The 26,817-nt window shown below is 42.0% G+C and overlaps 1 protein-coding gene across 7 annotated transcripts in view; it reads left to right on the top strand.

Annotated features, from left to right (window-relative positions):
* The window catches only part of adgrl2b.1 (adhesion G protein-coupled receptor L2b, tandem duplicate 1), a 90,454-nt gene extending 64,080 nt beyond the window's left edge, over positions 1-26,374 (top strand). For 5 of the 7 annotated variants that reach the window (XM_080906993.1, XM_080906991.1, XM_080906996.1 and 2 more), the window contains 13 exons: positions 801-984; positions 2,564-2,686; positions 4,374-4,579; positions 4,849-5,022; positions 6,164-6,373; positions 10,404-10,624; positions 11,388-11,454; positions 13,627-13,718; positions 14,993-15,161; positions 17,081-17,209; positions 18,284-18,380; positions 19,452-19,577; positions 24,290-26,374. In XM_080906993.1, the coding sequence (XP_080763119.1) occupies positions 801-984; positions 2,564-2,686; positions 4,374-4,579; positions 4,849-5,022; positions 6,164-6,373; positions 10,404-10,624; positions 11,388-11,454; positions 13,627-13,718; positions 14,993-15,161; positions 17,081-17,209; positions 18,284-18,380; positions 19,452-19,577; positions 24,290-25,161 (2,670 nt within the window). In that variant the 3' untranslated portion in view covers positions 25,162-26,374. The remainder of the gene's footprint in view (positions 1-800; positions 985-2,563; positions 2,687-4,373; positions 4,580-4,848; positions 5,023-6,163; positions 6,374-10,403; positions 10,625-11,387; positions 11,455-13,626; positions 13,719-14,992; positions 15,162-17,080; positions 17,210-18,283; positions 18,381-19,451; positions 19,578-24,289) is intronic. The other 2 variants (XM_080906995.1, XM_080906994.1) reach the window with 1 other exon arrangement.
* Positions 26,375-26,817: the final 443 nt, after the last annotated feature.

The following is a 26,817-nucleotide window of genomic DNA, read 5'->3' as shown; positions in this document are numbered from 1 at the left end:
TTTTCGAGGGGGGTTAAGAAAGTTAATGATGTTGTTTCTTAATTGTGCCAGCCAGGAGTCATGAACTCACCCTGCCAGGGTCAAAGGAAACTCTTGTTTTATCAACATATGATACTTGTGTAGGTTTTGTGGAATGTTTTGCTCGCATACTGCTTATCAGAAAGCAGGAAATGAAAGGATTGCCATTTAAAACAAGCAGAAATCCCACCACCCTCCCCTCTCTCTGCTGTTTTCACTTGCACTACTACGCCGAACACGGATTTCACGATAATGCCCTCTTTCCTCAAGGAAAATTGTATCCAAGTCATTATGGTCAGATCCTGTTATGGAAATAAGAGTATTGTCCATGGATACGATTGCTTTCTTCTTCTTTTTTTTGGTTTGTTTTTTGAAAAATAGCTGCTTAAAGCAGGAAGGGCAAATGCAGCATTCAATGAAGGGGGAACAAAATCCCAAAACATTTGGTTTGTATTTCTTTTTACCCTCAAGGATGTTTGCATTATCATTCAATAAAGACTCTGGCCCACGAGAGACTTCCCCAGATTAGCTTTATTCTTTTTAAACAGAATATTAAATAATACACACTAAATATTCCATCGTCATTATTATTTTAGCTACCCATGGCTTTCTCTGACCTTCATGTCTTCAGTTGGAATGATTTTGCTTTTGTGATCTTTTTTTTTAATAATTATTATTATTATTTGTTTTCCAGTCCCTGCTCTTTGTCATTAAACTCAAGTTATGATTTGGGGGTGGAGGGAGTGCAAGCTGACAAATTTGTCTTGTCTCCATGGATACAGGCGATTGTGGACACTGTTGACAACCTCTTGAGGCCAGAAGCTCTAAAATCCTGGAAAGACATGAATTCCACGGAACAAACGCACGCCGCCACGATGCTGCTGGATACCCTGGAGGAAGGGGCGTTTGTCCTCGCGGAAAACCTCATTGAGCCCGCCATCGTGAAAGTTCCCGCAGAGAATATCCGTAAGTTCCTCTCCAGTAACTGAGAAAACCACATGTGCACATCCATCATTCACAGTCTGTGATGTTGATGGCTTTTCTTTTCTTTCTTTTTTTTCAGTCTCAGGGAGATAGTTTTAAACACAGCGGTAAAAATTGTCTCACATTCAGGCAGCTATTCTTTAAGAAGAGCGTCATTTTGAAAATAGCCACATCTCATCTCGTTTCACTGACGTCATAAGAAAAGATTTGACTCAAAAAAAGTGGGGAGAAAAAAAAGCTAATTTTCCCTCAAAGGCAGGCACTTTATTATCAACATGATCTCATTCATATAAGTCAGCTGTGTGCAGTGAACTGTCATATTTCTACTCGTATCTCTTTGTTTCTATGGTTATGGTCCTCCACTTACCCTTTTTGTCTTATACCTCATTGATTTTTAATCTTTTTCTCGCATTGTAAAGTCACCTCACTGAATGGGTGCTGCCAGATGAACTGTCCAGACCTCTTGGGGGGGAAACAAAGAAACCAATTGAATGGCACTGCTCCATTCACATGGCACTCTCTGTTCCCTCTAAGCCTTTCCCATTAATAAGTAGTTAGCCAAACTGATAAGGACTAGTTGCTCTGTCTTTACCAAAAGCACTGATTAACACATTGTGTAATATGTTTCACATTAGCCATTTAATCACCGCATTCAGACAGTTTTTATGAGCTTGTCAAGTGCTTGCTTATCTGCACAATATAGATAATGAAAAAAACATAACTAAATATGACGAAACCTCAGAGAACAGCCTACCTGACCTCTCTTAAAAGAGTCGAAAAAAGCCGAAAATGATTGTTGATTCTAATTAGCAGTTTCCTCGAAGCTCAAATGGCATCTCCGGGCGAGTATCAAGGGCAGGGCGAGGGAAAAAAGGGAGAAAGGGAGCTAAAAGGTAGATGGCGGGTGGTAGTGGTGGTGGGGGGAGCAGCTAGAGAACAATTCCTCATCTCCGTCTGTCAGAAGCCACCTATCTGAGGAAGTGAGGCCGTTTCTGATGGGAGGGAGTGTGCTGATACGCGTGTCCTCCTGACCCTTTAATAATTTCACACATCAAAGGGAGCACCACCCGGCAGCTGGCATACCAGAGAGAGGGGCTGCAGGAATTTGGAGGATTTTCAGAGATTTGCTCGTCGAGGCCCAGAGTTATCTGAACCCACAGGGGAAAGAAAAAGTAAAGTAAAAGCTCAATGATATTTTTGATCCTATGAATATTTGACATTCATGCCGCAGTAGGCTGCATGCTTGAATTTGCTCATCTTCTATCGTTGCCCTTGTTGTTATTTTTTCTTCCGCTCCTGCCTCCAAGGCTTTCACAATGCCAGCCAACAGCTTAGTGACATGGTTTTATAAGTAAATGACACTCGACGGGGTTTTGCCAATAAGACTGGATTCTGTTACTGGTACAATGAACCTCGAGTCTTTACACATACCCCACTGGGCCTGAGCGATAGAGTTCTATTAAACACCATGTAATGCTTCTCAAATGTTGCCTATGAGTAATACATCTCCCCCTCTCTCAATCTCTCTGTCGCTTTCCCTTTTACCTCGGCCATCTCTCAGTGTTGGAGGTGTGTGTGCTAAGCACCGACGGGCAGGTGCAAGACTTCAGATTTCCACAGACGAGCAAGAGCGGAATGACTCTTCAGCTGTCTTCCAACACGGTGAAAGTCAACAGCAAAAACGGTGAGAGAACGTCACTGCAGAAGAAACACCTAGCTGATCAGATGGTTCGATGGTAGTTCATAACCATGTCCTAATTCACATAGTTGTTTTCATTTGGGTAATTAAGTTGGGATAATGCCTTAAAGTGATTTTACGTGCTAAGGCATTTTGAATCGGATTAGTAAGACATTTGTGAAATATGCTCATTGATTTATTTATTTTTTGCCGGGAGTTACAATATGAGTCTCATACACTGCACTGTATGGGGTAATATAATCAGGAGGTTATTAGCTTAGCTTAGCATAAATCCTGGAACGAATTAGCGATGCTAAAAGGCAATGCTCCTTGGATATGGGTCAACAAAAACAACCGTTGTTTAGGTTTCATGTGTTTGTGCATGTCTATGCTGAAGTATTGCTTGACCTGTTTGTTCTCAAAGTTTTTTTTTTATTTATTTATTTTTTTTATTATATGTGTTATCTAGGACTGCTGGTTTAGCTTACTGGGTTGAGCGGTTGACTTGTGTGCTGCAAGGCTCATGCAGAGGCCTGGGTTCAAATCTGCCCCAAGGGTTTTTACTGTGTGTCTTTCTGCCAGTTTCTCTGTCTTACTTCCGCTGTCCAGTCACATGCTAAAAGCTTAAACACTGGGCATTTTAGCTATATATTCATGTATAATTCAGGTTTTGTGGACATAAATGGGATGTTATTGTCCTGAAATGAAAACTATCGGTTGCTTTCATAAGGTTTTAACGATGCATAAAGGCTTAAAAAAACCTGTTGCTCGGTGGTTGCTTGGAAGCATGATAACATCATAATATCTGATATAGATAAGAACCAGTGACTACGTAAAAGACTTACAGGGGCCTAAGATGTTCCTGATGATCTTAGGAGGAGTTTGTGAACAAACAAACACACGTAGATCTGAGATTAGTGATCTAATCTTAACATTTTGATATTTCGAGGAAGGGGGGAAAAAGTGTAACGATCACTTTTGCAGAAAACAGAACTTCTGCTCAAAATGTTTCAGAAGTTTCTGGTGAGGTGGAATACTAAATAGAGGACTTTCACCCAGGAGATTGGGACGCTTGTACGCATAACCATAACTCACTGCTCATTAGTTTTAGTCTTTGTTTGATGTTTGCGTTAATGTTGAGGCTTTCAGTTGGAGTATTGTTAGGCTGAACCAAACTACCTGGTCTAGATAAAGATCATGGTTTTGGTCAAAAAGCCACAAAGGCAAATGTCTCCCATGTGCACCTGGCTTTTAATCTTTTTTATCTTTTCCCAGTGACATGGTCGGTTAGTGGCAACAATGGACATTAATTATGATGTTGCTGGAGCAACGCAGCGAAAGCACATCATTTTGCAATGAAGAGTCTTAAGGTTGCCATTAAAAATAGTTTTAAAAACATGCAAAACATGAAGAACATGGATCAGATGTTTCATATTTTAAAATTAATCTTAATTATCACTGTAATGAGTAAAGCATAGTGCGCTTTGCAGCAGTCAGACAGATGAGTTGTGCACCTCATCTGTCTAACTGGCTCGACATCCTGTGTGTTCATTGGCAGAGGCACCAGTTTTAACAATCTATATATTTTATATAAAATGCAGTGAGCCGTGTTATTTTGGGGGAGTGAATTATTACTGTTTGGTAGATAACTGTAAATTATGTCTAATGCTGTACTTCTTATTGTTTGCTATAGGTGTAGCCAAGCTGGTATTTGTACTCTACAAGCACCTGGGTCAGTTCCTCAGCACAGAAAATGCCACATTGCGGGGAATGGGAGACCTGAACAAACACAACCTCTCTCTCACTGTCAACTCCCACATCCTGTCAGCCTCTATTACAAAGGAGTCGAGCCGTGTGTTTGTGGCAGACCCCGTGATCTTCACACTGGAGCACCTGGATGTAAGCCTCCCTCTGAGATTTACCCTGACCACACTATAGAGCCAGGCTGTCAAAAAACAGGATAGACTGCAATACCTTTTACAGTAAAGGAGAAACCGTGTGCCGTTAGTGATGATTAGCACCATTTTGATCTTTCTCCTTCACAAATAATTGAGTACGTTTTTTTAAAATCGAAAAAAAGGAGAAGTAAACACATGACTGACGTGCTTTAACTGCGCATATTCATAAATGTTTAATTTTTTCCCCCTCTCTGCTTTTGTGTTTTGCAGAAAGAACATTATTACAATCCCAACTGTTCCTTCTGGAATTACTCAGAGAGGAGCATGATGGGATACTGGTCCACTCAGGGTTGTAAACTGCTGGAAACCAATAAGAGCCACACCACTTGCTCGTGCAGTCACTTGACCAACTTTGCCATCCTCATGGCTCATCGGGGAAATGTGGTAAGTGGCCCTCGCCTTGTGGCTCGCTCAAGCTATTTTTCAGTCTCAATTACTCGTTCTTCCGTCTCACTTAAAGATTTGTGCACACGCGGCAAGAACAAGAATGTCATTTCAGTGGAGATAATTAGATTATAGCTGGAGGAGAAGGTAAGGGCAGGGAAGAAAGGGAGAAGTGGAGAAAAGGCAGCAGGGCTGTCGCTTTAAAAGTGCGAGTTTGTGTCAGGAAGTGCCATACCATTATCAGAAGTAATTATGTTCTACCTGTGATCCATGTCTAATATCCCTCTGTGCATATGTCTCAGAGAATCATGGGAAACAACATAACTTCAGCTTTAACTTGTGTCTCCACCCCTCTTGAAGTGGTGTTGGACCCATTTGGTCGCGAAATGCAATTACAATCCAATTACATGATAAATAGCATGTGCAGCGAGGACCTAGCCAGTAATAAATGTAGAGGATAAGTTTGTGGTTCGTCTAATAATACGTCCCAACTCATGAACTCTATGCCTGTCATCTGTCTTAACCTCAACCTTAACCACAGCTTGAAACCAGAGCCCTGAGGCTAGGCTTAGCCCCACCAATCCCCTACACATCACCTCAACTGTAACTCCTGCCCTCAATAAAATTACAAATATCACAGGAGGAATTGGCTCACTTTGAGGCCACCATGTCCTTGAGTGATATTTTTTTATGGTCGTGTCTGCTATTTTCACTTTTGCCAGGTGGCCGTCTTGAAATACGCTCAGTTTTGGACCTCCTGAAACGCAGCGTGATTCAACCGCAAAGCGAGAACTCGGATGCCACATGTTCACAGCTCTTTTTGCGGCATTTTTCTGTTGATGTCACTTTCTGCAACACTTTCTCGTGAAACTTCATGAGTTTTAATCAGTCAAGTTGTCATATGAACACCAAAACATGTTGTGGAGGCTCTAATCATTAATATCAGCAAGGTGATGCGACTTTCCCAGTAATAAGCGAGGATTAAACACTCCAGAGATTTCGATTCAGTGACAACATACAGGGTGCGTGTGTGTCCCCATTAGGCCAGCACAGCTTCACTCATTACGTGCTCAAACGCTGCCCATTATAATGAGAGGTGCAAAGTTTAAAGTCAGTCCGTGCTTTCTCTATTTGTCTGCAGAGGGACGGGAGCGTGCACGAGGTTCTCCTCACCGTCATCACCAGGATGGGCATTGCTGTGTCTCTGGTCTGCCTGGCCATCAGCCTCTTCACTTTCTGCTTCTTCAGAGGTCTGCAGAGTGACCGCAACACCATTCACAAAAACCTGTGCCTCAACCTGTTCATCGGCGAGCTTCTCTTTCTTGTGGGCATCAACATGACAGAACCAAAGGTACCGTGGAAGTGACTCTGCAGAAGGTTTTAATTTCACACTACTGATTAATAGTCTCATCTGCTGTAATTAACCTTTTGTACGCCTGAATTTTCCCTTCAGTTTTCCTTTGAAGTGGCAAACCAAAAAAAAAATCCACATTAGATTAAAATATCATATTTCTATTAGGAGTCTGCCAGTGGTAGAATTTAATGCAGATATTAAAAGCAGGAGTTTTATGGCAGCAACGTACAGTGGGGCAAAAAAGTATTTAGTCAGCCACCGATTGTGCAAGTTCCCCCACCTAAAATGATAACAGAGGTCAGTAATTTGCACCAGAGGTACACTTCAACTGTGAGAGACAGAATGTGAAAAAAAAATCCATGAATCCACATGGTAGGATTTGTAAAGAATTTATTCGTAAATCAGGGTGGAAAATAAGTATTTGGTCAATAACAAAAATACAACTCAATACTTTGTAACATAACCTTTGTTGGCAATAACAGAGGTCAAACGTTTACTATAGGTCTTTACCAGGTTTGCACACACAGTAGCTGGTATTTTGGCCCATTCCTCCATGCAGATCTTCTCGAGAGCAGTGATGTTTTGGGGCTGTCGCCGAGCAACACGGACTTTCAACTCCCGCCACAGATTTTCTATGGGGTTGAGGTCTGGAGACTGGCTAGGCCACTCCAGGACTTTCAAATGCTTCTTACGGAGCCACTCCTTTGTTGCCCGGGCGGTGTGTTTTGGATCATTGTCATGTTGGAAGACCCAGCCTCGTTTCATCTTCAAAGTTCTCACTGATGGAAGGAGGTTTTGGCTCAAAATCTCACGATACATGGCCCCATTCATTCTGTCCTTAACACGGATCAGTCGTCCTGTCCCCTTGGCAGAAAAACAGCCCCATAGCATGATGTTTCCACCCCCATGCTTCACAGTAGGTATGGTGTTCTTGGGATGCAACTCAGTATTCTTCTTCTTCCAAACACGACGAGTTGAGTTTATACCAAAAAGTTCTACTTTGGTTTCATCTGACCACATGACATTCTCCCAATCCTCTGCTGTATCATCCATGTGCTCTCTGGCAAACTTCAGACGGGCCTGGACATGCACTGGCTTCAGCAGCGGAACACGTCTGGCACTGCGGGATTTGATTCCCTGCCGTTGTAGTGTGTTACTGATGGTGACCTTTGTTACTTTGGTCCCAGCTCTCTGCAGGTCATTCACCAGGTCCCCCCGTGTGGTTCTGGGATCTTTGCTCACCGTTCTCATGATCATTGTGACCCCACGGGATGAGATCTTGCGTGGAGCCCCAGATCGAGGGAGATTATCAGTGGTCTTGTATGTCTTCCATTTTCTGATGATTGCTCCCACAGTTGATTTTTTTCACACCAAGCTGCTTGCCTATTGTAGATTCACTCTTCCCAGTCTGGTGCAGGTCTACAATACTTTACCTGGTGTCCTTCAAAAGCTCTTTGGTCTTGGCCATGGCGGAGTTTGGAGTCTGACTGTTTGAGGCTGTGGACAGGTGTCTTTTATACAGATGATGAGTTCAAACAGGTGCCATTCATACAGGTAACGAGTGGGGGACAGAAAAGCTTCTTACAGAAGACGTTACAGGTCTGTGAGAGCCAGAGATTTTCCTTGTTTGAGGTGACCAAATACTTATTTTCCACCCTGATTTACGAATAAATTCTTTACAAATCCTACCATGTGGATTCATGGATTTTTTTTTTCACATTCTGTCTCTTACAGTTGAAGTGTACCTCTGGTACAAATTACTGACCTCTGTCATCATTTTAGGTGGGGGAACTTGCACAATCGGTGGCTGACTAAATACTTTTTTGCCCCACTGTATTTATTTGAAATCAAATATTCTTCCTGTAATTTAATCACAGATGTCTGAAATTATTTATGTTTTTGCTGAGGTTTTGCAAACATGTAACTGCTAACAATGGGATGTTAACTTTTGCAACACTTTGGGCGTGTGACAATCATGTTGACAGTGTCCCCCAGTTTCACCGGCCTAGAGAACAGTCCGGGGCCATCTGGGAAACACCGAGCGTGAGGCAAAAATGTGTATTCGCAACTTTTTGGCGAGTGGTTAATGGACGCTGCTGACAGTCACTGGGAAAGTCGGTTGCTAAAGATCCAGTTACACAGGCCTGGAGGCTGGTTAATGACCTGCCCCCGGCTGTGAGGAAACTGGTTGTTGAAACTTTGCCTTCCTTTGCGTTGAGAGCAAAACTAACACAAGAGGTTAAAGGGCTTAAACTCCAAAATATAAATATAGAAGCTTTAAAGTAAATAAAAGGCTTTGTTTAGGAATTATTTAACCATTTTATAATTTTACGGTTTGGGTTTTGGAACATAACTCTTCATATCATTTTAAGAGGATGTAAAAATTTAGTCTGCTGTAAGATTCCTCCAGAATATTCAATTTAAACCAAGTTTGCAGTTGAAAAATCTGCTTTCATGAGTGAGGAGCAGTTTGACTTGGCTAGCTGCAGTTGGCCTGCAGATTTACACTGAATCAGGTCCACAGTCAGGTACAGCTTAATCTCTCTCTCTCACACTCACCTATCTCAGAAGTATTTAAATTTATGTAAAAGATTTCTGTTTTGTTTACTAGCTTAAAAGGGGAATAAAGAAACTGGTTGCTTGGGGGGGAAAAAGTTATGTTTCCTTCCTGGTCTGTGTTTGCTCTGGTCTCACATTGCTGCGGTTGCCTGTAGTTTTCATGGGAGATGCCAACTTGTCTGCAAACACTCATTAACTAAAAGCTGAGCAGCAGTGAGACTTGGAAGAAGCTCGACACGAACTTGAAATGGAGAACGTTTGCCTCAGTCATACCTCAGCTAACACAAGGAGATTTTTGGTGCAGCATCCTCTTTGTGATCGATTTCACCTGACAGCCAGCAACCACACATGTTACACTCTTCAGAAATGTGCACGTGACATCATGCGAGAAACCTTACTACTTTGAGATCTGTGGAATCTGTTACATTTATAGGAGGAAGATGCAGATTTTTAAATTCTAATAAAGTGTGAAAAATGAGTGTTTGAACTATTTGATCAATAGAAAAATGAAAGTACCTCCAAACATCTGATTCTGATATTTATGAAGCTGATTTGTTGCTAGATATTTTTTTATATAAAAAGACTAAAATACATCTTTACTCACTGAATATGTAGCTTCTTAATTTCAAACTTTGACAGAAATGTGTATCTCAAAACATGTTAAAAAGCTTAATCTTTGCATCAGTTAACATCCATCTAAAAGATAAAGGTAATAATTATCAATCATTGCTATGCTTTTAGCTCTGGTTTGGTGTCCAATGACTCCCAGTGAAAGTGTTATTAAGCTGCTAAAAGCGTCGCTTCATCATTTCTAGGAGTGTGCAGCATGTATTTGGTCTTACTAAGGCACATTTCTGATCCCACAAATGACAACAACAAAGCTGTGGACTAAAAAACAAACATTTTCAGCTAAAAGATGCAGAAATCTGCTAGCATACATCTGCAAACATCTAGTCCTGTCTTAATAAAAATAAATAACTAGACTAACTTAAACTAACCACCGTTCTAAAGCAAAAACATACAGATTTGTGTTAAATACTATAGACAAGTCATTTTTGGTAATAATGAAAAAGGGAAAAAAAATCTTTCTATTTATTTATCTTTTGACTTTTATTTTCAGTATAGAAAAATAATGATAAAAACATGGAGGGTGTGTGGAAAGTGCTGGCAAAAGCACAAGGTAAGGTCACCATCAGGGGGTTCCACAGGTTTCGCAGGGTAAGGTCATCTGGGTCAGGAGTGTTGTTTTGTAGCATAGAATTACACATTTATTATGGTTGCTTTGATTGGTGTTATGACACTCTGAATTCCTCTCAGCCCAGACAGCAGAAAGCTGACCGCATGAATAAACCTTTCCAAAGCAGCAGGGAGGGAAGCGTGTTCATCCAAGGCGCAGGGTTTAGTAAAATAAGCTCTTTCACTGTCCTTTTACCTCTGCGTGTAACGTCTGCTTGTATTTTCTCATCAGCTGGTCTGCTCCATCATCGCTGGAGTTCTCCACTTCTGCTTCCTGGCCGCGTTCGTGTGGATGTGTTTGGAGGGCGTGCAGCTGTACCTCATGCTGGTCGAGGTGTTTGAGAGCGAGTTTTCACGCAGGAAGTATTACTACATGTCTGGGTACCTCATCCCAGCCGTGGTGGTGGGCATCTCAGCGGCCATTGACTACAGAAGCTACGGCACTCAGCGGGCGTAAGTGTGGGATCTTTGCAGAGGCTCTTCTTCCCGGGATAAATATCACAAGCTTTAGTCCTCCCTTCTCCCCACTGCGACACACCCACACAGCATGTACTGTATGTGCTAATGATAGTAATATCACAAAGAGTAGTCCACCTCTGGCCCCTTGGCAAATTTACAGCCTGTCATTGCTAAAAGAAGAGGCTGTGAGCAAAGTAGCTGCATTAATGAATGTGCTGGCTAGCTGCACTCGCTCGCTGGGTTTTTAGTCTTGTGGATGTGGATAATTGCCGCCCATGTCAGTTAAAAGTTTATGCACTCCTCTGCTGGTCTTCATCCAAGCAGCAAGCTTTATGATTTGTAAAACGGCGAGTCCTCTCTAATTTATGGAATTTAAGTAAACCGCCTTTTTCAGACTCTATTTTCCATTCTGTTTCCCGGTGATAAACGTGGGCTGAGGTGCAATTCATTCTTAAACTGTCTACATTACAATGTTTACTGTACTGTACATACACACAGATATCCCACATTTGTAGACATTTGCAGACTGTGAAGTCATGAGTCCAGTAACCACTGGCTTTTACACTGCAGCTTCTCATGGCACGAGGCCAGCACTCCCTTAAGGTCGGGTTTTCTTCTTTGCGGTCAAAGGAGTTTCTATTCTGTTGCTGCGGCCTATCATGCAGCCGGCTCTGCTGGGCTCCGATCAATGAGAAGCAACTTTGTTTTCACAAAGAGACGATTTAATGAACTGAACACCACCTTTTACACCCTATAGGTGCTGGTTAAGAGTCGACAACCATTTCATCTGGAGCTTCATCGGACCTGTAACCTTCATAATTGTGGTAAGTTGTAAATTTGTGCACGCGTGTGATAACTTTTTGTTCTTTGAAAGAAAAGCTCAGAGAATAGTTTATAGATTTCTCTCTCTCCGTCTGTGCTGGCAGCCTCTTAGCTCTGCTTTCTCAGATCAATTTGCATGAAAGGAAAGTGGTCCCATTATAGCTGACACGAGGACATCAGTGTCCACTCAGCTATGAAATCCTCTGAAATCAGAATTGGTGAGCGGCAACAACTTGAAGCTGTTTGGTCCTTGCTGTACATCTAGAGAATACTCCCCTGCCTGCAATCAGGAGGAGAAATCGTTTCAGGCATGAAGGTCATTTGCTCAGTGGGAAAACAAGGGTGATGGTGGCGGGGGGTGGGGATGGGGTGGTGAACATGGAAGTAATGAGTGGGTGGGCCAGACAACTATTACCACAGCTCATAGCCCTGCTGAGGATTATGACGTATCCCCAGCCAATCCTAGAGCGCGGACATCTCCATCTTCACCTTTTAATATTTCATGCACGGCGCTGGGTGTTCGCCATGCGCATAGACACACGCACAACGTGTGCGCATCACATGCACGCATTCAGCATGACCTAAGCAGACCCAGAGCACTTATCCATATAGGCGTATATAGTAACACGTATGTAAATCTGTCCATAGGCTGTAGATGGACGCCAGACCCCGTGTAGGCAGCCCCTGTTATATGCTCTTGATTTCGCAGGGAAGTACAAATTTTAGATGGCACATGCAGTTCGCCTCATCTTTCTGCAGAGTGCCCCCTTTACTCCATTCCTCACTGTCTGTCTCATCGTATCTGTGTCACCACTTACAGCTGTGTTAAATGCATCTCCAGCCTCTCGACTCAAGCAGACGTAAATCGGCCCCTGTGGCTGGGAGACAAAACACGGCAGTACTCTAAGCTGTGATCTAAAAGCCTCTTTCTGTCTTTTTAGCCACTCCTTTTTCTTCCATCTTTCTCAACGCCGCTGTTGTTGGTTTCCATCTGTGTTCCACTCACAGCCTCTTTGTTTCCTTTTTTTTTTTTTTTTGGAAGTGCTTCTTTGTTTCCATTTAGGACCCTGCTTTTGTTGCCGCCTGTGTTCTCGGGATGCGTTCACGCGGGATAATGCCGGGGATCTTGCCGGGGATCTTGCCGCTGATTTGTGAATGAGAATTGAAACTGAAATATTTGATAAACTGGAGAGCACTACATCTCGATCATTAGGGGTCCGTTTTTATGCCAACTCGTGCCTTTTATTATCCCCCGTTCACGCTCGAAGCGCTTGGGTGGGCTTGAAAAATGCACGCCCGGAGCAGGTTTTTGAGGGTAGAAGTTTTTCATGTGATAAGACTCCGGATCCATTTTTTTCTTTTTTGTTTTTCGTTGAATATTAACAGAAGTACATTTCAAAGGTTGAATGTGGTATCGTGCCAAATTGAAGTGCATCTCCTCCCTTTCCCTTTGTGGCTACAGGCCTGCAGTGCTTAGAGAGTTAGAGATAGAGACATCCTGAAAGCATCGAAACCTTTCTGGATGTATGGCTTGAATCACTTAAATGTTTTTTCCTGGTCTCGGTGAAGCTTGTTTTTAAAACATGACATTCAAACTCTATATTTTCCCCACTAGATTTAACTTTTTTTCTCTCTCCCGGCGCTCTTGCCTGCACTTTATTAGATCTGTTTCATCAGATAGACGTCCCTTATTTTGTGGATTTGTACTCTGTGTTTGGAATCAGCTGTAATGACAAACATGAGGGAGAAATTTCGAATGTAGCCGATGTTGAATATCGAAGCTGTGTGAAGCAGACCAAGGCGATAACCTCTCACAGTTGTTTTTCCTCTTTGAAAGTCAATGTACTTTGTGATCTGCACAGAGGCATTAAATTTTCATATTCCTCTCGGTAAAGGTGTGTTTGTGTTGACACACGCCACGGAGCCAGCGAGAGAATAGCTTCAAAAAATATTCTGGTTGAAAATGTAAAACGTTAAGGGAGCTGTTTTCTGCACTGACTACTTTTTAATTTCAAGATTTCTATTTGCATATATAGAATTAAAGAAATCAAACACAAGGTCAGCGTGACAGTAAAGGATCGGAGCACTTGCTCCATTCGTTGGTGGTAACAGCAGGAATCACGTGACTACCTAAATGCGTTCTGTTAACCCTTATGTGGCATCTGTTTTGACAGGTCAATGTCATCTTCCTGGTGGTGACCATGTACAAGATGGTGAAGCATTCCACCTCCATGAAACCTGACTCGTCCAGGATCGGGGGTATAAGGTGAGGGAGGCGGGGGGGTGTCACTCTAGTCGATAAGGAGGCTGAGCTGTGGCTGCTTGCTGTTAGAGTGTGTGTGTGTTTGCTGAGCGGGGGGAGTGGGAAGAAAAATAATATGCACCATTACTGCTTTTGCCTACCTCCTGAAATTTCAAAAGCAGCTTCTGACCTACACGTTTATTTGATTTTCTCCTCTCTTAAACCCGACCAGACCAGTAATTTTCCCTTTAGATTTTATTTCAGTCCGTAGGTGGTGCCTTTTTAGTTCATTTTATGATTTCTGTATTTGCGCTACGCTGGGGTATATTGCCTTTTTTTTTTTTTTTTTTATTTCTTCATAACTGCAATTCTGACCTTTGTATCTTTTTGCTCCTGTGTTGGCATAGTTTATAGGCTTCTTTGAAAGGCGGATTCAACTGCAATCTTTGCAGATTTGAAGTTTTAAAACAAAAACAGGGGGGCCTCAGTGTTTTCGTTTTCTGTCTGCTGCGTTTGGTTGTGAAAAGACGAAAGCCTCTGACCGTTTCTATGCCTGGATTCTTGCTCAACAATATGTTTGAGGGCAGGCCAACATATGTTATGTGGGTGTCTGATTCAAAGACATTCACTCTGATTTTGGTCCAAACCCAAGATAAGGCATTGAACTGGTTTTTGGATTTTTTTGCACAGACAAAACTCACATTTATGGATGCTGGATTTCTCACATTATAATAAGTACTCAGTAGTCATTAACTGTTATGGTCCAACTTGAATCTGCTATGAATTTGGTCTCTGACTCAAATTTAGGAACTTGTTAAACAATGAAATAACATCTTCGCTGCACTAGACAGCAAGCAGAATTAGGCGTCATTTTCAACATTGTTCACTGTGATTTTTCTCCCACCGACAACATGCTGTTGTCCCATTTATTTCCAGGCTCGTGGTATCTCTCTGGGGATGCCTTACTTCTCTCTTGTGTGTCAGTAACGACCAGGCATCGCCACTGAAACTGACTGTCGAGTTATCTTATATTCTGGAAACCACCAAGGAAAATCCTGCTGTGTTTGCAGTCTTGTTAGACAACAATTCAGAGGAAGACCAAGGAAATTTCCTAACTGTCAGACAGTGAACGTGCGCTGTCTGCAAAATTTGCATCAGCATTTTTACACTTTGCCACCACTAGTGCAAATTGTCAAGCAAAAAAACCGGTGTTTCAAAAAGGTGTTGTCCAGGAGTGGAGAAGCAGGGAATTTAAGATTTTTTGCTGTTTTAATGTTGCTCTTTCCTGTCTTTTGCAGGTCATGGGTGTTAGGAGCCTTTGCTCTACTTTGTCTTTTGGGGCTGACGTGGTCCTTTGGCTTGTTCTTTCTCAATGAGTCCTCAATAGTGATGGCTTACCTCTTTACCATCTTCAACACTCTGCAAGGGATGTTCATCTTCATCTTTCACTGCCTGCTGCAGAAAAAAGTAAGATTTGTCCTTCTGTGTCTCAGATATGCTGTAAAATAGATTAACAGTAAGGTGAAAAACTGTTTTCTTAGTTTTTTGCGTATTTGTCACATTTACATGCTTTAGATTGTCAAACAAATTTTAATATTAGACAAAGACAACCCGAGTTGATACAAAATGCACTTAAATGATGATTTCATTTATTAAGTGGAAAAAAGCTATCCACACCTAGCTGGGCCTATGTGGAAAAAGTAATTGTCCCCCTTATTAAATCATGAATTAACTCTGATTTACCAAAATGTTTTGGAAAGCCAGACCTGTTGAATCAAGAAATCGCTTAAATAGAACCTGCCTGACAAAGTGAAGTAAGCTAAAAGATCTTAGAAAGCCAAACATTACGGTCAGATCTAAAGAAACAGCAGACAAGCAAAGGCACTTACATCTATCAGTCTGCCAAGGATTACGAAGCCACTTCTAAGGCTTTGGGATGCCAGTGAACCACAGTGAGAGCCATTATTATCCACAAATGGAGAAAACGCGGAACAGCAGGCTATCAAAACTACTCCAAGAGTGCATCGACGGCTCATCCAGGAGGTCACAAAAGACCCCAGAGCAACATCTGAAGAACTTCAGGCCTCAATTGTCTCAGTAAAGGTCAGAGTTCATGATTTTACAGTTGGAGAGTTCCAAGAAGAAAATCACCGCTGACCAAAAAGAGGACAAAGGCTCGTCTCACATTCGTCAAAAAATAACCAAGGGAAGATATTCTATGAACTGCCGAAAAATACTTTTTTACAGAAGACTAGGGCGGTTTGGATGGCTTTCTAATAAATTAAATCACCGTTTGTATTTACTTTAGTTATCTTTGTCTAATTTCTTTGATGATCTGAAACATGAACATGTGACAAATATGCAATATTTATGCGGGAATTTGTTTAGTCACGATAATTGCACTCCCGGCATCTGTGTATGTAGCTCAGTGATAGAGTGTATTAGGCCCTGGGTTCAGTCCCCGGTATCTCCACATTTTGTGGCTTCGTTATGTTGCGGTTTACTCATTTCCAACCATAGAGACAAATGGCCTTTGCGATTGAGTCAGAAAGGGCATCCAGTGTAAAACTGCCAAATCAAACATGTTCAGTTACCTGCTGTGAATAAGGGAGCAGCTGAAAGTAGCTTTTAATTATCCAACATTGTGACAGCTATGATTTGAGTTGTCTTCTCTCATTTTGTAAACTAAAGGAAGAGAATTACTTAAACAAGTTTAATAAGTTTTATTAATAATTAATCACTCTAAGTGATTAGTTGATTGGCAGGAAATTAGCGAGGAGATATTAACTAGTTAACTAATTGCCCAGTTGGTTTATAGTTACTTTTTAGGACAAATATGAACAGCTTGTTGCAGGTTTTTAAATGTCAGGATATTTTTTTGCCTTTCTTTGTCCTCTATGGTAATAAATTAATTTCATTTTAAACTGCTGTAGAGACAGAACAATATGTGTGTTAACTGCTATCTATAATTGTCTTTTTTTTAAATAGAGGAAACATTCAGTAATTGTTTCACCTTTTCTAAAAGGGGGAATTTTCTAAAGATTTAAGCTAAGATTTGCCTGCTTGTCACTGAATCTAAAGTAGATTCCAGGTGTGGCTATTTGTATCTCTTTATAGGAGCATTTCCAGTTTATTTTTTTTGTTTTGTTTTTTTAAACTGGTATTTCATATATTCATATGTAGCAACACTCATGTCAAAATGCTTTCTTGTTACAATATTGCAATATGCTGCACACTGTTTGTTATTCCTGCCCTTACACATATGACATTTAAACTGCTGTCAGCTGGATGGCATTTGATAAAGATTTGGGATTTGCATCTCTCAGGGGGTGGCTGCTGTCTGTGTCTGTATGCTGAGTTTGTCCTGATCTTTTATTCCTCTGCAGGTACGCAAAGAGTACAGCAAATGTTTCCGTCAGTCCCAGTGCTGCGGGGCGCTGCCGTCTGAGGGTTCCCACAGCTCAGCCAAGACAGCCACGTCTCGATCCACGGCCCGCTATTCGTCCGCTACTCAGGTACACACCAGAGAATCTGGCATATCAAGGTTTAGGATTTAGAGAACTGTACCTTAAAATAGACTGCACCGCAGAGAATGAGTAATTCATTAATTACTGAACATTTTACGGGCTTTTCATAAAGTATTTTTCGCTACTTTCTTGCACTTTTGAAGGCCAAAATAAAACAAAGTATTTAGCCCTGTTTTCTTAAACATATATAGACTCTAAGCCATTTTTAAGACTGAGCTACAAATGGCCTTCAGGCTGAGTGCTTTTCCATGAGTACAGACAAGGTGTGAAGTTTGAGAGACAAAGTAACACACTCTTATCTTTTGATTGAAAATATAAAAGTGTTGAAAAGGATTCTTAAACGCTAAATTTGCACTTTCTTCCGTAAAGCCAAGCTTCTCTACAGAGGTTGGGCATTGAAATAGAAATGTCACAGAGTGCAGTGCGTTATGTCACATTTCAGCCTTCACATTGTAGCTTAAGTGTAGTTTTCAGATTGTTTGGCTGTGTAATGTTAAATGTTAGTGATCAAAGGATGGACTTGAAGTTTTCTTGTCACTTGTGTTAAGAAATCTTTCCTTTTTTAAAATCCCGAAAAGGCATTTACACCCAGTGCTTCTTTCATATGTGTGTTATCGTGGCCGCAGGTAGACCCTATTTGAAAATTGTAAAAAAAAAAACAAAACAAAAACCCCAGATACATGCATGTGGTAATATCTTCTTTCTTGTCTTTGTGAGAGCTATCTTAAGAGCACCTCTGGGAATTTGGCGGATGCTCCTGCTCTTAGCATCTGAAGAAAAAAGAAAAAAAAATGCTGCTCAGGGCCGATCTCTCAAATTACAAACCGTAAGACTCTCAGCGTATCCATTTTTGGTTGGATCAATAGCACGTGAAGGGCTTTGTTGTACCTGAACACAAACATGTCATCAAGCGGTGAATGAGCTGGATTTTTTTTTTGTGTACAAGTGCAGGTTTGAAGCACAAACTCGCATAGCCACTCAACCCTTTGGGGCAAAAAAGCCTTCAATAAAAGTCGCGCCGTGTTGAGTCCTGATCAGTGGCTGCCTTTTTTCTCAACCCAGAGCCGCATCAGGCGGATGTGGAACGACACTGTGAGGAAGCAGTCAGAGTCCTCCTTCATCTCAGGAGACATAAACAGCACCTCCACACTCAACCAGGGTAAGCAGCCATCTCTCCTTCGCCACCGCCAGACGAGACACATACGCCATTCTCTTTGTGATGAAGCTCTGAATTCACAATAAACACATCAATGGATGCGACCCACCTGGCTATGTGGCAGCTCAGAAAGGAGTAAGATAAGACCCGATTTAATGCCTCCGTTCTCTTAGCGCCAAGCAATCAAAAAATAGCATTAAATGTTACTTGTGTATCTTAAGTTCAGAGCTTTTTCCGCTACGCTCCTGCTCGCCGGGATCCTCTGAACGGAGGGGAAAAAATAGTGACAGAAAGGAGGTGCGATATTTAGTCTGGCATAAAAAGTTATAGACGAGGACTTGAGTTCAAATAACGACCCTGAGCGGAGAGACTGACTGCGCAGCAGCCCTCTAAATCATCTTCATCCTGGGGTGATTGTCAGCATGAAAGCAGGGGAGGGAGACGAGCAAAGTCAGGCTGAGGTCAGAGCAGGTTTTGGACTGATCCCAGCATCATGAAGCTCAGGCTGCAGACAGCGCCAGCACAGATTTGGCTCTAATTCTCAATTAGTTTGGATTTATTTTTATTTTTATTTATTTATTTTTTTAGGGGATGGTTATTGCATTCCTAAAGATATACACAAGCATGCTGAGGATGATGGGGATTCTGTGACATGGTCACAACGCGCCACTTAGACGTGTTTCGTTTTTTGTCTCAACCGAACGAGTTTGTTTAGATGAATTAGTTCCATATAAACACAGCAGCTGATTGTGCAGCTATGCTTTTTTGGTTGACACTTGTCGCAGTAATACTGTTTGTCAGTTAGAGCAGATGACTGTTTGGATAATGGTTTGCTTTGACCGGCGTTTCTATGGCTGCCTTGTCCATAATAGAAGGCAGACGGATCGCAGGCTGTAAATCTTCTGCAGTGTGAGATTCTGGACAGTGAACGTCAGCTCCGTTGTTTATGTGGACAGCTAACCAACATATAACCACAGACCATGAGATACAATGACTCAGGCTCTCTTCTTCAGCTGCTTTTTCCACCCCTCCTAATTTTTCTCCCTCTCTGTCTTTCTCTTCCTGTTATTTCAGGGATGACTGGCAACTACCTCCTAACTAACCCTCTCCTTCGAACCCACGACACTAACCCTTATAACAACCTTCTGGCAGAAACCGTGGTGTGCAACACCCCCTCTCCACCGGCTTTTCACTCCCCAGGTGCACATCCGCCCTCCACCTTTTTTCTTATGCATTTTATCTGCTTTTTTGTTTTGTTTTTGCTTTTCCTTTTATGTTTAAAGCAACATTATGTTTCATTCAGTTGCTCATTTTTAGATGAATGACAAACAAAAGGATTGTAACGGCTTTCATTTCTGCCAGTCAACCCCAAAGCTAGCTTAGTTTAGCAAAAAGAGTGAAACTAGAGATAAACAGACAGCTTGGCATTGTAAAAAAAAAAAGAAAAGAAACCCCTCCAGCTTGCAACTAGAAAGCCTGCTAATTTTAATGTTTTATCTCTTATAATTGGAAAACCAACAGGTTAGCTTAGCTTAGCATGAAGAGCAGGAGAAAAAAAGCTTACACTCTAGCATAAAAAACTACCCTTTGTAACTACTGTGCAAAATTAATTTTATTTACACTGCGGATACGACTGCCATGGCTGATGGGTGGATGTCAGCACACGAGTTTGGTTTAACCATAAATGTAGAATCTATACTTATATAGCCTATGGCGGCGCTGTCCCAGCTAAGTTAGCGTTAGCTAAAACTTAGCCCCATATGATCACTTTTCACTCCAAAATAAGGCAGCAGCCTCCATAGGGCTTGTTTTACAGTACCATGTTTGTATTTGGCTACGCAAACGGATCTGTAACCAGAGCAAACATACTCGTGTCCTCCCAACATCACATAGTTCGACATGGATGACGCTAGGCTTAGGTTAAAAGCTAATTTGTTGAAAGGGGGGCGGGGGATTGAAGGGAGCGACAGCAGCTTTAATCAAAAGCGGGAGAAGTGCAAAAAATGAATTTGCATACATGAATATATATTTCATTGATATCATATTTGCTACAGCTGGTATTTTCTTTGATATTTGCACATTATTAGTCAATGAAATTCAATGCACGGAACTTTTTACAGGACAGACTTGACAGGACAGCCCTGAGGTTGCATCCATCTTTTAACTACAGTCTGTGGTTTAAACAGATGGAAATGGCTAGCTTAGCCTCACAAAATGATAAGAAAATCCGCCAACCAGCAAGTGCAAGACTTACTAATTAACAGGTTTTATCCTGTCTGTTGAATTTGTGCAAAAGCAAACGTGTAAGAACAACAGGTTTCAGTCTTTGTGGCAAAACAGTCAGCCTGAGTTCCTTCAGTGACAACATCGATCTATCAGCACTTGGAAAGCACACTAATTAACGCTAATTAATCCATCTCATTTGTTTAATCCATACAAGAACAACAATTTGCCACTTCCGGACAGGTCATCTGCCGGCTCTTTCTTTGATCTGAGCAGTTCCCAGGCAACGAGCGGAGAAAGGAAGTTACCGGTTAAGAGAGAGTTAAGCAAAAGTTCTTGCATGTATTATAATAATTTCAGATATCACATGTCTATCAGAGAGCTTTAGGGTTGCCTGTAGCCAGAGTTTGTTTTCTTTTAACAGAGCTGTCTTAATTGTTTACCCCTGCTTCCCGTCTTTATGCTATTCTAAGCTTGCCCTCTCCCGACTGCAGCTTCATATTTGAGAGACAGATACCGAGAGTGGTACCAGTCATCTCATTTAAGCCTCTGCCAGAAACGATTTCTCAAAATGTCGAACTGTTCCATTAAGTCTGTTTACTAAATTCACCAAAAACATGGAAACTGTTGAGGTTGCGGTTGTGACACAGCATGAATGGAAATGTTGAGAATAATTACACAAGGTTTCGCTTTGTTCTTCTTCATTCACACCTTCTCTGTATTTTTGTTTGTTCTTATCGAGGCAATTTTCTCCTTTGTAAACACAGAGGGAGATAAACTCCGAGACGTCAATGCTATCTTATCTCGTCCACTTAGCAGTCATAAGAGAATTGCCCTCTCTTGAATGCAAGGTTTTTGGTGACGATTCGGATCGTTTATACCATTTACGAGCGACGTATTTACGCGAGATCTTTGCATTCTGTTTAGCTAACTTAAAGAAAAACCCGAGCGTAAATTGTGTTAGTGTTTATGGTGACCTAGTTCCTCACTGGCAAAGCAAAGGAAACCTAATCAAAGGGGAGAAAGCAGAAGCACATGACGCAATGCGGGCAGAGTCACAGCTCTCAGATATACACACGCATTTGATGATAAAAGAGAATATTTAAAAAAATACAAGCTCTATGGCAAAAGTGTATAAGGAGCAAGATTTGCAGTAACATATAGCTTTAACATGTTGCGGCTGCTGCTCTCGTTTTGTGCTGCAAACTGGCTTGCAGCACAATGAGTGCACTTCACACTTAGAGATAATGAAGCAGGGTTGGGACCATAAAATGTCTGTTCAGGAACTCAAAGACATTTTTGTGATATATATTTTTGCCCTGCTCTCTAGAGCTCTGCAGCAGCGAAGCAGCTCAACACAAAACTGTGTGCGCGCGTGTGTGTGTGTGTGTGTGTGTGTGTGTGTGTGTGTGTGTGTGTGTGTGTGTGTGTGTGTGTGTGTGTGTGTGTGTGTGTGTGTGTGTAGACAGCATTTGCTTTATTGGCCTAAAATGTTTACCTGCTTAATCGTTGTTGGATAATTGCAGGTTAACACCAGAACAGAGCAGGCAGGTAAAAATGGCAATATTTAATTAGCAGATCATTTTGGGTCCAAGCTTAAATCTCCACTTTACCTGTAGAAACAGTTTATATCCCACTGCAGAGGACCGCTTTGCTGAGCTGCGTTTAAACAGGAGGGCAGCAGAAAGTAAAAAGACAAAAATATAATAGTAAAAGGATGTAAGGATCTACATATGGAAACTAGTTTGAGGAGAGAAGACAGCACTGCGACACACAAATGTCAAATCCCGGTGTGAAGATCACCATCCAAGGATGAAATAAGTGCCGAGAGAATGTCACGTTTAACTCAAGCTTATTCTAAATTTCCCCTGCTAGAGTCATTACACTTAGCTCCTGCGAAAAAGATGAGCATGTCTTTTACTATAAAGTGTATTAATACTCAGTAATACTCCACAGATGCTCATCCGGTGCTGTAAAATTGGTAAGGAGAACATCTTGGATGAATCTCTGCTGGAAAGCTTCCCAGAGTGCAGCTGTCTCTGTGTCCAGTTGAATTCTGTTCACATCATTTCCCTCCCTCACCCACTCTCCCGGTAGACAATACCTGTCTGCAACAAAATCGCCCAGCTGAGCATAAACAAATGCAAATCTGGAAGTCGGGCCTTTTGAGAGAACTGTCTAATAATCCCTCCACCATTACCACCACTGCCTTTTTGTGTCCTTTTGCACCCTGCACTCTTTTTGCGGGTTTTTTTTTTTTTTTTAAAGGAAATCTCTTTGATGTTGTTTTCAGAGCTTTTTTTTCAGGTACCATCATCATATTCTGACAAGTTTGAAAGAGTGCAGTTTCCCCCTTTTCCCCTTTTTATGTGTGCTCGTGACGACACAGCCGTCAGCCTACGAAATATCACTCGCAGTCTACCCAGTAAATAAAATCCTCATCAAATCAAACCAGCCCCCTCCTCCCTCCCTCTGTTTTTCCCCACATCCATCCTGCTACTTGAGCTTAGTCAGAGGGCTGCACAGAATAGGAGTAATCTGTTGTGTGTACGTCTGTGTGCGTGTTTCGCTCGTGTAAAATTGATAGATGTACACTTGAAAAAGGCGGAAAAATTTTGTGTTTCTCAGAAAGAAATAGTTTCATCAGGAAATATTTTCTTTGACTTCTTCTTTTTCTTTTTTTTTCTGTCAACTTTCTTTCTTTTTTCTTTTTTTAAAGACTGCTTGCTGCTGAACCCTTTCACCTGCTGAGTCCAGGATTCAGTTGTCCATGATTTGTCCTTTAGCTCGCTCAAATTGGTAAACAAAATAATTTCTCCATCTACGTCCAGCGATTTAAGCAAAGCCTCTGCACTAAACTCGAGTTAAGCACAAGGACACAATCCCAGCTGGGTCAACTGAATCCGGGATGGATGTTACGAGCTTCCACTTTTTTCCTATTTGAGTGATTTTATTGTTTCTGCTTCAATTGAAAAAAAGCATCTGTTTTGCTTTCTTTGCAAATCAGCTGTTCTTAGGCCAGGTAGCCTGAGCAGACACACTTGATGTGAGTGGTGGCAAAGTGAGTCATTGCACCCTGCCTGTGTGTTGTGGTGTTTGGGGCTTGTTGCTGTGCTTGTGGGGCCCCAGTGCAGAGAGGTGGTTTGCCATCTGTGTTTGACATTACTCTTTTGTTATGCCCTCGTTTCTTTATTTTATTTTATTTTTTTTATAGTTTTGCTGGAATGTTTTATTCATTGTTAACATCACTGCACTTCCTCATCAGCTTGTACTTCTTTCTTTCTTTTATTCCAGTTTTCTTCTGTTTTCCTGCTGCTTTGTTACCTGGTCATGAGCTACCTAATTACATGTTGCTGTACTATATTTTTGATTTCTAAGCCATCTTTTGTTCTCATTTCTTCAATATTGTTCAGGATAATCTCTTAGATTGGCTTTAATGATATTCAGCAGTAATGAGCTTGGACGTGGTGGGAAGCTAATTGGGTTCTCCTTTGAATTTTAAAAGTTTTCTTTTCTCTTTTTTTTTGGATATTTGTTTAAAATTAAAATGAATCAAGAGATCAAAGAGTACAAGAGTAAAGTGTCCTGAGCAGTATCAAGCACATGTGGATGATGTAGTGGAGACCGCCTTGTTCTGTGAAAAGCTGAAACGTTGCGTCTCACCTGCTCATTTCCGCCTTTCTTTGCAGGACAGCAGTCTCTGAGCAACAGCAGGGACATCAGTGCCATGGACACCCTCCCCCTCAACGGCAATTTCAACAACAGCTACTCCCTGCGAGACGACGACTATGAGGCCGTGGGCGTTCGAGCCCCGGGTGACCTGGGGGGCCTCAACCTGGACGATGCCGCTTTTGAGAAGTTGATCATATCCGAGATTGTCCACAACAACCTCAGGCCCCGCGGGGCTCCCAAAGGTCGCGATGCTCCACGGGAGAGGGACAGAGTCTTGCCTCCGCAGACCAGGGTGACGGTGGACCGGGGAGGGGGCGGGGGTGGGAGCGGGAGCGAGGATGACGCCATCGTGGCAGATCACGCTGATGCCTCATCCCCGCAGAGAGGGAGCGGAAGAGGAGGCCACGCCACCCTGGAGCTGCTCCTGCACCCCCACCACAAGGAGGTGCTGGAAGCCCCTCTCCTGCCCCAGAGGACTCATTCCTTGCTGTACAGCTCCCAGAAGGCCCCCAGGTGCCTGGAGGGCCAGAGCGGCCATGGCTCTGAGACTGTTACCGCAGAGGAGGACATGGGCTCCCATTCACCCAGCAACAATAGAGACTCCCTTTATACCAGCATGCCAAACTTGAGAGACTCCCCCTCGCCTTCAGCTTCCCCATACCCTCCGGAAGAAGAGGAGGAGGAGCTCTCCCCCTCACCTCAAAGCGAGAGCGAGGACGCGTATCACAAAAGCATGCCTGAGCTCGGCGATGCGCCGCAGCCGCTCTCCTACTACCACATAAACCGGGGCACCAGCGACGGGTGCATCATCCCACCCAACAACGAAGACTGTGCGCATGACGGAGAGGCGCCCGCCGACGGACAAATGCAGCTCATCACCAGCCTCTGAGCGGGCGACGCTTTGTTTGCACAGGTTTTAGCAGGACGGGTGCATCGGAGAGAGCCGGCGAGCCTGGCTCCGCACTTCACACGCTCTTTCTGTTCTTTGTGTCAGGACAAGAAGTGAAAAGTTGTTGGGTGGAAAAAGGAATGAATGAATACATGACTTTTGCACACAGATCTCATTAACACACAAAACACATCCCATCTGAGGCCAGACAAATGTGGACTGTGAAGGCTCTGCTGTTGGACTAAAGAGGAGCAGAGAATGACACGTAGGCCGAGATAAATCTGGCATTTCTGTTGTACTGCGAGAAAAATCGAAGAATAAGAGTTAAAAAAACAGAGAAAAAAAGGGGGGAAAGTACTCTAAGAACTATGAAACTCCTGACGTATTCCTGGGGGGGCTTTGAAGAACCGGGGTCTTTTTAGTCAAGAAGTGCAGAGCTAGAACTAGTGTGGCTCCACTACACAGTCAGGACTGTAAAGTTAAGAAACCACTAATTCAGACTCAGGCCTTATATTTTCTCTATTGCACATTTAACTGTTGTCAAAGTAACAGCTGAAAAAAATATATTTTGCTGTACCACTAGTGTAAAAAGTGAAATTAAAAAAGGAAAAAAGAAGAAGAAGAAAGGCAACCATTCAGTAGTTCTTGCCCTTTCAATGTTAATAAGATTCTTCAGACAAGGCTAATCAAAAATGGTGGAAATGTGCTTTTCCTCTCACACTTGACTTGTTGTAGTATGTTTGAATATGAGAAAATCTTTTAAAAAAAAGTTTTTGGGAGATGCAAAATCCATATGAAATCATCATGCTCACGTCTCTGCTTGTGAAGTGCTTTTTGCTTTCATGAATGATGAGTTTTCGCCAGTAGTTAATATTTGTTAACACCGGGCCATGCACAGATTTGGAGTAAAATTGGATCCTCGTGTAATTTATTTTACTTGAAAGAAATTGTCGGGTTTCTGAGACTTTTTTTAATGCGACGTAGATGCGATATTGCAGTTTTTGAGGACATTTCATCCTTTGACACGAATTAATTTATTAATTATTCCAAGAAAAATGTTAAAAAACAAAAAAAAGAACATGGTTGGGAAGTGTGAAAAGTTGTTGCAGCACTGATTAGGTTCATTTTATTTCTTTTTGTAAGAGCCCATCATCAGCTGGTATTTAATTCAACTCCTGTTTGATATCAAATAAATGTGAAATTTTTTCTTGTTCGCAGATGTTTGGTTGCTTATTCGCATTCGGAATAATAAATCACAGACATATTTCACACTTTTATTGAAGGTAAAACCCACAAATAGACCCAAACTACAGACTCGTTGGTGGAAAAAACCAAGCATTTTTACATAAACATGTGGACACATTTATCAATTTTCTTCTTCGCGTAAATGGGAATAAATTGTGGATTTGTGTGGAAGTATTTTCTTGGGTGGATTAATGCACACGTGATTTGCTAGTGACGTCATATTGTGTTTCAAATATAAATAAATTCATGGATAACTTTATAATTCATGACATATAAAAAAACAAAAATCCCCATTTTTCCATTCACACAGGCATTTTCTCAGCTGCTTAACCAATTCAGGGTTGCAGGGGAGGGCTCAAATCTGTCCCAGCTGCCCATTTGAACAGGTTGCCAAGCTATCACACTATCCCC

This window comes from Rhamphochromis sp. 'chilingali' (genome assembly GCF_963969265.1).
Source record: "Rhamphochromis sp. 'chilingali' genome assembly, chromosome: 16".
NCBI lineage: Eukaryota > Metazoa > Chordata > Actinopteri > Cichliformes > Cichlidae > Rhamphochromis > Rhamphochromis sp. 'chilingali'.
This window is presented reverse-complemented; position numbering and strand designations above follow the sequence as displayed.